Source organism: Gastrolobium bilobum, unplaced genomic scaffold (assembly GCF_033153095.1).
Source record: "Gastrolobium bilobum isolate Gb01-03AN ecotype WA unplaced genomic scaffold, APGP_CSIRO_Gbil_v1 utg28277, whole genome shotgun sequence".
In the NCBI taxonomy this organism is placed as follows: Eukaryota; Viridiplantae; Streptophyta; class Magnoliopsida; order Fabales; family Fabaceae; genus Gastrolobium; species Gastrolobium bilobum.
Window position 1 is genome coordinate 17,666 of NW_026899946.1, and position 13,276 is coordinate 30,941.

Genomic DNA, 13,276 nt, shown 5'->3' on the forward strand with positions numbered 1-13,276 from the left:
ATACAACTACATATTTGCTATTTATTAATTTGAGTACTTAAGCATCAATTTTGCCAAACACGCACACGGGACACCGTTTTTTTTGACTAGTCTCTCTTTTTTTTGGCTGAACTCCTTGAATTGATTATAATAAGCTCTGAGCTGACATTTAAAAAACATCAACCCATGTAATAAAAAAGAAAACCGGACCTACAAAGGTGATGAACCAAAATTGAATGGCTAATAACTGTACACGAAATTTTAACGCAAGAAGCACAATCACAGCCACAACTATCTTTTTAATGTTTCACACAAACGTTTAGTTCCCACATATAACATGCGCATCTTGCTTAATATGTATAATAGGAAAAAAATTCCATTCAAAAGCTCGCATTACTCACCATGGTACCAAAAGTACAATAATAGCATAATTGGACAAGATTTAATGTATAAAAGCTGCTGAGTAAAATAGAACAAAAAATTTAAGAAAACTGATAATTTCTTTTTGCTCCAGTGCTTAAGGTTTGATGTTATCTCATAAATTAACACTTAGATCACCGGAGTTACTCTTTCTGGACAGAAAAGGGAAACAGATCAATGTCTGTCATACATAAAATCTAACACGGATACATACATAGCCTGAGTCAAACACATTAAAATGTTCATAGCCTCTTGTCGAAGCCGTACAACACACAACATCATCTACCACATAGCCAAGCCAAACTCAGCATGGGTCACATTTCCCATGCCGTGATGGTCATCTCTTCCGCCGCTTGGACTCCACCTGCAAATTCATGACTTGTTCATAAAACTTATATATAACAGTAAAAGGTAACGTGAAACACGATAGAATGGATCCTTTCATGTGATATGAGATCAATTGAGAGAATATCAATCGTGAAGATACAAATCAACGATGGTGAGAGAATGCATTAGAATAAAGGATGATAAAAAATAAAATAACCGTTGATCTATATTTAGAAAATTAAAATCCTTTCACATGACATCATCTCACATGAAAGGATCCATTCCCAAAACACAAGTTCTATGCAATTTCCATGCTATATTCACAACAAATGATTTTTGAGTTCTATGTCATAATCATCACTAATAAGTAATGTCACTGAGTAAACAGACAACAGCATCAAGATATGCTCCTTTCAAAAGATCCCATGACTGTGCCCCAATATGAGGATGACAGATACAATACGACACCATGCAGAATACATTAACCAAAATGACAATCCAGGTCAAATCACGTTCTAAAACTACCAAGTGAGAACGTGTGTTCGATGCCTTCCCATTACCATTTTTGGGAGGAGTTTAAAGCCTTAATCCTCAATCCACCCAGAACTCCGGATTAATCCATAGGGCAAACCTATCGGATTACCGGCGATACTCTCCAAAAAGACTACCAAGTTGGACATGTCTAGAAATATTTTAAAGCCTCTATACTGTAAAAATAAAAAGAGAAAAATACAAAATCACACACCATTGATGAGTAGAGATTATGTCCTTAAGGAACAAAAAAGCTTTACTATAATCTCATGCATGACTCGATTACTTCCCCGAAATGAACTGTGCTGTGTGCGGAAGATGCCCAAAAGAAGAAGAAAGGACTGAAGTTGGTAGGTCAAGCTTAATGACTTTTACAAGAAAACGCAGAAATCTATTTCAACAAGTAGAACTATATTTTCTAATACATAAACACAAACACACAGAAAAAGATCAGATAATAAACTTCTATACGTACAATCCTCTCATTTTATGAAAACCTCAAAACACAGCTTAAAATAATTAGAATCCAAATCTGAACTTACACATCATTGTAAACCCATTTGAACCTAACGCCACTAAATATAACGGTACTAGAAAAGATCAATAGATTATTGACCGATTAATCATGAGTCGTGACTTCAAAAACCTCCTGTTTACTACTTTTATATGCTCTTCCACAGGCTAGTTGAACCATGCAAACATGTCATCAATAATCAACAACAAAACCAAAATGAATATAAAGATCTGCAGCTAAAAAATTAAAATACATGAAGATCGGCAGGTTAATCATCAATTACAACCCCATATAATTTCAGTCTACTATAAAGCAAGCATGGCGCATGGAAAAAATAAACATACCTACATCTATACGCGCCCCCCACCTCCCAAAAACAAGTAAAAATAAAATAAAATAAATTCAAAAGCAGAAGCTGGTCCACCGATATAATTAATGAAGTTAATAAAAGAATGACCAGGTCACAATTTAGTTGAAACCATATATTGCCAGAGTTTTATAGAGTTCCCAATTTAGGAATGGGCAGAGAAGAGATAAAGTACACAGATTAACTTAGTTAAAGAATTGAACAAAGTGAAAAAGTATGTTAAACACAAAAAGTATCAAGGTAAAAGCTCACATGAATAAACATCATTCATATACCTATACCTCAAACAATAATTTCAGCTATCAATACATTCAAATACAAATGCAAAGACAAGGTAAACCAAAGCTGCCAAACAAGAATACATAAAAAACACTGGAAATGTTGAAAGTATCTTTAAAACTTTAAAGGGTGCCTACGTCATAATATCTATACTTTTAACCATCTGACAGGCTTAAATCTTTAACTAATTACACTTTGCAACAATTTCAATTTAAAAAATGCCCAAATCCTTTCACATTAAAGAAAACCAAGCAGAAAAAAAATATCAAATAAGCTAAGTTTAGTACCAAGACTGAAGAAACACACATGTTAACACTAATCAGATTAGCATATATGAAATAGTGCACAACTAGAACTTCCAATTTCTAGACATGAAGCAATCTTCCATATAAACCATTTTACAGACTAGCAGCAACACATTTGCCAATTTCAAAATTAGCTGCAATAAATTGCCCATTTTAATACTAGCAGCACTAAGGGTGTACATTCTTGTTTTGGAAGAAAAACTTCCCTTTTTACACCAATCTAAAAATACTACACCTAATGTGTCCCCATTCCCCCTTTAACCTTGGAATAATAATGTTTCTCAAGAATGTGTAGAGAAAATAAAATTAAAAGGAACAAAAGTGACAGTGCATATAAAATTATTCAGGACTGGATGCAGGCAGTCTCACCTTGACATCAGATCCCGGTGATACAGGAAATGTAGCCTGGGGTTTCTTCAAGTCATCGTCCGATGAACATTCAGAACACACAAAATGTTCCAATTTCTTTGCTTCTTCAATAGTCATGCCCACGCAAGCAGGATGGTACCTACAAGAAACCTACAAAAATTGAAAAGTGTTTCTTTCATAAAATCTAGTGACATAAAAATATAAAACCATAATGGCATGATTTCTCAGATACTCCTTAAATTTAACAATATTTGCAATCAATGAAAGTATGATGCCAAATAAGGTCAGATATGATTAAAACACAAAACAAATAAGCCCCTGCATCGTTCAATTTATATTGGCTGACGCGTGCATTGGAGAAGAGAAACAAAAGAACCTAGAGTCAAGATTATCTAGGCTAACAAAAGGCCGATATAGACACATCAGCAGTTTCAACTCACTATAAAATTCTTCTGCCATTGAATTTTTTTTCCAATTAATTATTAGTAGCTCCCTTGTAAATGGAAAATTCTTTGTTCTTTCTCCGTTTCCTGCATTGGTCTCAATTGGTTTTTCTTTGACTGAACAAGCAGAAGGCTTTGTCAAGAGTAAAATGCAAAATGTACGCGTAGGCCAAGAGCCCAAGACAGAGTTCCAATAACATAAAATTCAACGAGTGGATTAAAGCTATTGGACATAGGAAAACACTTCATAGGGCTACTTGAAGCCTTCTCGTAGTCTTTATCATTCTTTTTGTTTAGGGTCAACAACCTTTAGGTTGGTTCTGCAGGTGCTGGAATATCCACAAAATTCCATAATCCAAGCAAATAACACATCTAATGCTCGAATTAGAGAACCTGAATAACTAAAAACCTCTAAAAAATGTAATAATAGTAAACAAAGTAAAGCAGAATACACTGATTTTACCAATCCTTGCACCCCTCACACTGCACCATGAGATCATCCGGGTTATAAGGCATCTCGCATTTGCAATACCTTCAACACATAAAACCAAATCAACAAAAAAACCACACTACTTCAAATACCAAAACACCATCATTTCATTAAAAACAAAAACAAAAAATAAAAACTCACACAGCAACACGGTCAGGCGTGAAAGCCCCAGTAGCAGCCTTGTACTCAAACCTACAATAATAATCTTCAGCACCTACATTCTCAAGCTTAGTATAGTTCTTGAAAGAGTGCACAACACACTTCCCTTCAATGGTGTGAGCACTCTGAACATCATAATGGTCAGACAAAAAAAGCTCCTTTGCTCCATGAAACTGCCTCCGTCCTCCAATAGACTCTTCAGGCCGGTAGTACCACCTCACACGCACCTTCACGTTGCTCCTATTATCCTGCTCGATCTTCTCCACGCGCGCCACGTACGGTGGCTTGCTCGTGTCGGAAGGGCGCATCAGCACACAATCCCCAGCTGCAAAAATGGAAGAAAAAAAAAATCACAACTTTCAGTAATCCACACAACACCCACATGGTTTCGAACCATACCCTTCACTCCATTCCGCAAAAGGAACGATTTTGAAGTCATTTACGCAACTGGGTAGGTACAAGGAGAAAAGGGTTTCAAGCAATTACCTCTTACGATCTTGTTGGTGCCTCTGATGGTGTATGAGTCCAAATCTTTTCTGCCAGGTCTCGTTTTCGCCATGCGTGTGTAGGGTCTCTCTGAGCTCTGTTTCTAATAAAAGTGTTGTGGTGGATAGTTGGAAATGCAAAAGGTTGGAGCTTCAGCAATGGCGAGAAATGGATGAATTTCTCTAAGCCCTAAGATTTTTTTGTTTTGGGGTAAGGAAGAACAGAGGAACCCTAAGGTTTCATTCACTTCCTTTGAGAGAGAAGAAGAGGGCACGAGAGAAGGGAGTGAACGTGACGCTCCCTTTGCCTTCAGTTACAGTGATTTTTATTATGGTATGTTAATAAGGTCTCTTAGTTCATTGTTAACTCTTGGTAATAGTCATTAATTAAACTTAGCATTAAGATTTGATACCTTTTATATATTTTGCCATAACACTATGACGTTTATTTTGCTATGACTTGACCATTTTTACGTTTACTTTCATTTTTATTTTTTATTTTTTTTATTTTTTGCGGTAATCTAGGGCACTGTTTTGTCTTGTAGCAGCATTGTTTCTGCGGAAGAAAACAAAGGCAAATTATCTTCTCAAAAAAGAAACGGTAGTTTCCCTTAGGTAGAGTTTTTTTTTTTTTTTTTTTTGATACATACCTTATGTAGAGTTAGTAAAATAGTTAAAGAGAAATCTGTGAGTAAGTATCTTAATAAAAGAGTGAAAACAATTAGGGTTATTAATTTCATGGTTATCTACTTCTCTTTCCTTTTTTCCCTCTTAAGTTATTTAAAAATCTTATCTTTTTCCTTTTTTGGTATTGCCATAATAAGGTAGGTATTACCATAATAAGGTAGCCGTATAGGTAAATTGTAATAAAAGAAGCCCAATTAGAGGGTTTAGGTGATTGCAATTTGCAAATATATAGGACTAGGACTAGACCTATCAAAATGGATTAGAACGCGTCTTATGTCCTAGTGCAAGTGGGCTAAGCCCAAAGGCCCGCGTATAGATAAAAGTCTGTATGAGTTAAACCTCCCACAAAATTCTCTGAGATTAGGGTTAATATGTGGACCTTTTATAAATTTAATTTTTTTCATTTGATTAAACATTTTTGACACAAAATAAATCTCTCCTAAAATATTATAAGAGTAAAGTATCTTCTGAGTCCTCAACAAATATTACGGGACCCAATTTAATCCTTTAGAAAAAAAATTCAATTTGTGATCCCTCTGAAATTCAAAATAGACCCATGTTAATTTTTTTGAGGGACTAATGTTGATCTTCATTAAATTTTAGAGAGACCACGATTTTGACTAACTGAGTCTATTTTAAATTTTGTAGAGATTACAAATCGACTTTTTTTCTTCTAAATAATTAAAATGGGCCCCATAATTTTTATTGAGAATCCAAAAAGTACTTTACTATATTATAATTACATGATCAATAATAATTAATAAATATTGAATAGCTTAGCTATGACAAAAATATCGACACGAAGAAAATAAAAGTTAGAATGAAGGTACGTGACATAGTTTAACGAAAAATAAAAAAGGTATGTGACATAACTATCCAGAAAAGAAAAAAATATTAGTTATCTGCCAAAATCAACAATACTCAAGTATAAGAGCTTAAGCACAAAATCGTTATGTTTGTTTGGTTTAATTTCCTTTGAACTTATAAACTAAGTTAATGCAAAACTAAATGCTTAAAAAATAAAGATAAAGCTATTTGGCGGTTATATATATTTTATAGCTTAAAAGTTATCTAAAGCTTAAGCTATAAATAAACTTTTTGGTAAAATAATTTATATAAGCTCTAAATTTATAATTCTAATTAAAATTAATATGAAGGGTGTATAATTACAAATCTCTATATTCTTATAGAAATTTCATATAAACATAAATCATTTTTTATACATTTAAAAATTGAATGAGTATAATAATATATCAATTTATAAATAAGAATTTTATTTATCAAATATTTATTTGTATAAATAAAAAATTTAATCTATTAGAATATGTACATTAAGTTGTGTTAGTTTGGCCCACTTCATGTAAAAACGACCCAAGCTCATGTATCTTATTATTATAAGTATGACCTTTGTGTGGTCATACTTTACACAAAATTCCATAATTTTAAGTTGGTATCAGAGTTTAACGTTCTAGGAAGTCTTGCTTTTACAAAATCCTAAAATCACGCTTACTACTAAGTAGAGCCATCAATTGTCTTCCTTATTAGTTTGTGTTACCAACAAGCCATCACTGTCACGCATCCTACCGACAACCCTTCAAGACCCATTCCTCAATCGTCAATTGTCGTTAGGTATTGTTTGACTGTCCTTTGCCTTTGTTATTGTCTCTTGCCAACAACGACTTTTTCGATGACATTTTCGGACAAAACCATTACGACCTATACCGTTTCATCAAGGCAGTCCTTTCTATGCAGGCGGCGCATCCATCAGAGTTTAGACAACCCATATGTGTCACTTCTAGCCACAACTTCTTCTACATTCAGTGCGTGGAGGCTCGTCTAGTCGGCGTTCTTGGCCAGACCACCACAGAAAAAATGGCCTATCTTTCCTCTATGTGGATTTGGTTTCAATTAGTTGTGGGACCAAGTCGTTTGAGAGATTACAATGAACCACCATCATTTGACACTTTTTTCTACAGATTCTTATGATCTCTTGCTTTTTTTTTTGTGTTTTTCCAGTCACTTTTGTGTTTTTTTGTGGGTTCTTAACCTCGAACTATGACCCACTACGATGGGAGATCGCATCCTTGTGTTCTTTCAATCACCTTTGTGTTTTTTGTGTCATAATAAACCTCATTCTTTTTGTCTAAATTGAGACATATTGAGGAATATTACAGTGTGAAATATCATAAGCCTATTTTCGCTACTCTTTCTCACATAGAGTCAACATCCTCTACTCTTCCTATGGTTATTCCAAGTGTAAAACATGGGGTTTTTCTTCCCTCTAAGGCCACCTTAGAGATCGATAATCCTATTGCTTACATCTCTCAATTATCTAATTTTAATTAATAATAAAATTATTATATATGTGTATGTCTATATATATATATATATATAATTTTAATAGTTATTGAAGGCTTGATTTGCTTAAACGGGCTAATAATCCTATGTCAGATATTGTAACACCCTATGAGCTCTCGGTTTGTTATCATTACATATGGTATTAAGCGCAACTGAAATCATATACAATAAATCGAATTTAGAGATAAACTTTTTCCTTTCTTGCATATAAATTGATTCCGTAATTGATTACCTTAACTTTCTTAATAATACTCATGCATTGCTTAAAAGCATCATACATTAACTTATAATCATTTACTATGCAGCCTCCACAGACCAACATGGTGTAAAAACATATTTTTGAGTTGCAAGGTTAGCACGTTAAAATGCCCTACATAAGTGTTTTAACGCTCTCTGGCGCGTTAAAACATTTAGATGCTTGGATTCTCACTAGAAGCAAAACCCATCTACAAGTTGCAAGTGAGAGGCCTTGTAGAGAAATATTTTCTCTTTCAAAGTTTGGAGGAATTGTTGGATTTTGGAGTGTGAGGAGTGTTTCAACTCCTTAGAGATTGTGAAGTCTTTTATCTTAGCCTTCTAAAGAGATTTGAGGTAAAGAAACTTTACTTATTTCAAGTTTTATGGAGGTTCATCAAATCTAGGTTTTTCATAAATATAAAGTGTCGATGGTGTTGCGTTTTTGTGATAATAATCACGCTTTAATTCACTTAACCATGGTTTGAACTTGGTTCAACAAAATCCACTTGGTCATTTTCTCTTTCAACCTTCCTTTCATATTTCTTTTCTAACCAATAACTTAACATTTCTAACATGTGTTTTAACTCATAAACTTCATGAAGTAGTTTTTCACTATATTATTTCTCTGTTTCAGGTAACTTTTGCATATTTATATTTTTACCCCAAAACTTTTACTATTTGCACTTTTATCCCCAAAAGTGAGTAAAATCTCATAATTAGATTTCTTATGTAATTAATCTCTTTTAATTATGGGAAATTCCTAAATTCTCATTATACCGGTTAGAGTTATTATACCAAACCTTTTGATTTTTAAATATAAGTCAGACCAAGCTTATAATATAGCCTACATGAGGTTAATAGGGCAGGTCAGACTCAAAATATTTTGCATAGACCTAGCCTATTCAAATGAAAGTTTAACCTAACTAAGCCCATTTACACTCCTAGTATATATTAATTGATCTTATATTCAAACCCCATAGTAAGAACATTAACCTAATAATAAAGATGATATAAAAAAAGAATATAAAACCATGTTATTATATAAAGATGGAAAAGACTTTGTTAGTAGAGGCAAAACTCAATTCGGTGATCTCTTTACATCGAAATGATTAATCTTTGGCTATCGGCTGGGGGATACCTTGAGAAAACTAAAAAAAAAAAAACCATGTTATTAACATTTTTTTACATCTATTACTATATGAAACACACATTCACTCATAAATCATACCGCATTTGTATATTATCTAATTTCACTATAGTGCACTTTATCTTATAGTTTTTTTCCCCGTCATGTTCATCCTTAAGATTCTATCATACGTGACAATGTTTACAATGTGTAATTAAGGTTCTCGTGAAACTATGGAGGGTGTCAGACACTTATATAAGAGAATAGTAGATCACGAAAAGGCCACCCTTGGACTAATAATGTTTCGAGTTTTCATATTGAAACCCATAGTATATTGTGTTTCGTGAGCCTAGTGTATGTTTGGATACTTTTTTTTAACTTCTTTTCTCCTTATAAACAGAAGCTAAGCAAAATAAGTTTTTACAAAAGCTCTTATAATAAAAAGTGTTTTTCTTTTATAATGAAGAAAAAAGCCAAAAGTTCTTAAGATGATCTTTTTTAGCTCTTATCAGCTTTTCTTGAAATGGGCCAAAAATTTATGTAATCATCAAACAACTTTTTACCTTTTTTTAAGCTTGTAAAGAAACTTTACTTATTTCAAATTTTATGGAGGTTTAACAAATCTAGGTTTTTCAAAAACATGAAGTATCGATGGTGTTGTGTTTTTGTGACTAATAATCATGCTTTAATTCACTTAACTGTAAAAGATCAATTCAACTCAAAAGTTTAAGCTGTTAGTGTGGAACCAATGCACTCTACGTAAAGAATATAAAGGTTCAACGATTTTGATGATAACAAACAAGCATGAAAAGAAAGCTTTAAGGTGCAACCATCAAAAACAAGTCTAAACAAGATCAAGACTCGAGCTTCAAGAGAAGTCTCTAAAGTCCAAGCAATCTCCAAGTAACATAGTATAGGACTTAGGATCATTTGAAAAGGGTAATTGATTCCTTACGTGAACGAAGCTCAAAGTATTTTTCAAATACATGCATTAAATCATCGTTTGACTTTCAAATACATTCCTAGCATGAAAATATAGTTTTCAATGTTCATAAAATGCTTAAACAATATTTGAAACTGATTTGAATCAAGAGAAAATTATTTTAGGGTGAAATCCAACCTCTCAACATATTGATAATCGATTACCAAACAATGGTAATCGATTACCCTTCATGGTAATCAATTACCCACACAATGGTAATCGATTACCTACTGTGCAGAAGACAAAATAACGGCTATAAAATGGTTAGTTTGCGAAAATGAGTGTGAAAAAGGCCACGGGGGCCTTCTATAAATAGAGAATATTGTTCCCCTTGATGGGACACACTTCTTGATCATTATTACTCATTAATTCTCATTCCATTTGCATTATTCTTGTCTTCTTGATCATAAATTCTCTTTGAGCTTTATTCTTGTGAGAGTGTCAACAACCATTGTTCTTCAACTTGTGTTATTTGTACTTTGAGAGTACTTAGCCATTATTAAACACCTTCCTTTGATTGCTTGAATAGTTAGGGGAGTGAACCCTATACACTTGAAAGGTCACCAAATTTCTAAGAAATTTTGGAGTGAAAAATTGTAAGGCATTAAGAGCCCGAAGTCTTGAAAGGTTGTAGTGATTTGTTAAGCACCCTCGAGCTTGATAGTTAGTGAAAAGAATTGATCGAATGGCTCCAGTCTGGACGAAGGTCACGGTGGTGGTGACCAAACCAGGATACATCTAGTTTGCAATTTCTCTAACCTTAATCTCTTTATTTAAGTATTAAAATTGCATTTTAGATTGTCTTTATATATTCACTTGCTTACTTTGTTGATCACTACACTTGCTCTTACACTTAGATTTTTTCTTGTTAAATCACTTTATTGAAGAAATAGTCTTTAAAATATCAAATGAGGCACTTTGCGAAAAGATTTTGTAAAACTCAATTCAGCCCCCCTTGAGTATTGAAGCCACTTGTCCAACAAGTGGTATCAGAGCTTGAACTCTTATGTAAAGAGCTTAACCGCTTCAAGAGAATGGATGACTTCTTTAAACCATGATATGCCCCTTGAGGGATCTTCTAGTACTAGACCTCCATTTTTCAATTGCGTCGATTATTCTTATTGGAAGAGTCGGATGAAAATATTTCTTCAATCTAATAATTTAAGAGTATGGAACATAGTTGAAAAATGGTATACACCACCTACTATAAAAAATGAGAAAAATGAAGATGTTCCTAAAGATATAGACAATTACACCGAAGATGAAGTTAAGAAAGGAAATTGGAATGCTAAAGCTCAAAACTTGATCACAAATGCCTTTGGTCGTGATGAATATTTTCGTGTTTCAAATTGTAAGAATGCTAAGGAAATGTGAGATATTCTTCAAATAACCCACGAAGGAACTAGTGATGTTAAATTTACAAAATTAAATGCACTCACTAGAGAATTTGAAATGTCTGAGATTCATGAAAATGAAAGCATTCAAAGTATGCAAAAGAGATTCACACACCTTGTCCCTCATCTAAATGCTTTAGATAAATCTTTTACTAACCTTGAGTTAATTGCTAAGGTGATGAGAAGTGTGCATAATAGGGAATGACAACCCAAGTTGACGGCTATAACGGAATCAAAAGATTTGAAAACCATAGATCTTACAACCTTGTTCGGAAAACTTCAAGAGTATGAAATTGAGCTAAGTAAAATAGCCTTGAAGGAACAAGCCATCAAGAAAAGTAAGGAAATTGCCTTAAAAGCTTCAACACCAAGCAAAGAATGAGGAAAAATAAAATGGAGATTTCGAAAGTGATATTGATGAAGATGAGATGAGTCTCTTCGTGAAGAAGTATGGAAAAAATTTTAAGAAGAATTTTTTTAAGAGACCCGCATTTCCTCTTATAAGAAGATCCAAAGATGAAGGATCCTCACAACTTACCATCACTTGTTATGAATGTGGAAAAACCGGTCACTACAAATCGGATTGTCCAAATATTCAAAAGAAAGACAAATATAAAAAGAAGCAAGGCAAGGATAGAAAGAACTTCAAGAAGGCTTATCTTGCTTGGGATGATGAATCTAGTTCTTCTGATGATGACTCCAAAGAAGAAGCAAACCTATGCTTCATGCAAGATGGGAGACCACTGGAGAAATCAAGCAAAGGAACTCAACATATATGTCTAATGGCAAATGAGGATGAATCCAAAAACAAGGTAAACTCATCTTGCTCTACTATTTTCCCTTCATATGATGAGTTTGCTAAAATGTTTGAAGAAATGCATAATGAAACACTAGAACATGTAAAAACTCTTAGAGCATCAAGAAAAACTATTACCTCTTTGGAAAAATAAATTGCATCTTTAGAAAAGGAGGTAAAAGATTTGAAAGATGAAAATGAAACTCTCAAATTACTTGATGCTAGCACTAGTTGTATCAAATGTCTATCTTCAAATGATCATGCATCTTCATCATCATGTACATCATGTAAAGATCTAAACAATGAAATTGATGACTTAAATGTAATTCTAAGCAAATTCACATGTGGTAGAGATAATTTAAATATGTTGCTTGGTAAACAAAGATGCATGTTTAACAAATCCGGCTTAGGCTTTGACATTAGCACACAAGAAAAATCATATAAAAACTTTTTTATTTCTCCATCCTACATGACAAGTAGCCCATTCATTAAATATTTTCATTGGGGTGGAAAAGGTCATAGTTCTTGAACATGTAAAGTTAGAAAGAATGGTATTATTGGGCAAAAGAAAGTGTGGGTTCCTAAGGGAACTAAGCCCAAGACTAACACACAAGGACCCAACAAGGTGTGGGTACCAAAGATTAAATCTTGACTTTGTGATATAGGTTTGTTTGAAGGCTAAAAGCTCCTAGTGGTACTTGGATAGTGGTTGCTCAAGTCACATGACGGGAGATGTAACTAAATTCCAATCATTCACAAAGAAAGAGTATGGACATGTTTCCTATGGATATAACAACAAAGGGAAGATAATCGGTATTGGAAAAGTTGATAACTCTTCCTCCGTCTCTATAGAAAATGTTTTACTTGTTGAGGGCCTTAGACATAAGTTGCTTAGTATTAGTCAATTATGTGATAAAAATTATAGAGTAATTTTTTATTCAACCTCTTATAAAATTGAAAGTCTAATAGATGGGCAAGTTAAGTTTCTTGGTCATAGAGTGAATAGCATTTATATGATAGACTTAGAT

The 13,276-nt window shown here is 33.4% G+C and overlaps 2 protein-coding genes across 2 annotated transcripts; one reads left to right on the forward strand and one right to left on the reverse strand.

Annotated features, from left to right (window-relative positions):
* Window positions 1-418: 418 nt before the first annotated feature.
* Window positions 419-4,999, reverse strand: LOC133294317 (chromatin remodeling protein EBS). The gene is made up of 5 exons (XM_061492972.1): window positions 4,670-4,999; window positions 4,166-4,508; window positions 3,998-4,066; window positions 3,092-3,230; window positions 419-763 (listed from the first exon to the last, which is right to left on the reverse strand). Exons 1-5 carry the CDS (start codon window positions 4,740-4,742, stop codon window positions 737-739), a joined length of 651 nt encoding a protein of 216 aa, XP_061348956.1. The 5' UTR covers window positions 4,743-4,999; the 3' UTR covers window positions 419-736.
* Window positions 5,000-11,880: 6,881 nt separating this feature from the next.
* Window positions 11,881-12,402, forward strand: LOC133294319 (uncharacterized). The gene has a single exon (XM_061492975.1). It carries the CDS (start codon window positions 11,881-11,883, stop codon window positions 12,400-12,402), a length of 522 nt encoding a protein of 173 aa, XP_061348959.1.
* Window positions 12,403-13,276: the final 874 nt, after the last annotated feature.

What these genes read in the sequence shown, in the direction of transcription:
- LOC133294317 (XM_061492972.1), bottom strand. Translation starts at nt 4,742, where the DNA reads ATGGCGAAAACGAGACCTGGCAGAAAAGATTTGGACTCATACACCATC. An exon ending in CACCAACAAGATCGTAAGAG is followed by an intron (nt 4,509 to 4,669) that starts GTAATTGCTTGA and finishes CCATTTTTGCAG; the next exon opens with CTGGGGATTGTGTGCTGATG. An exon ending in ACGCCTGACCGTGTTGCTGT is followed by an intron (nt 4,067 to 4,165) that starts GTGAGTTTTTAT and finishes TATGTGTTGAAG; the next exon opens with GTATTGCAAATGCGAGATGC.
- LOC133294319 (XM_061492975.1), top strand. Translation starts at nt 11,881, where the DNA reads ATGAGTCTCTTCGTGAAGAAGTATGGAAAAAATTTTAAGAAGAATTTT.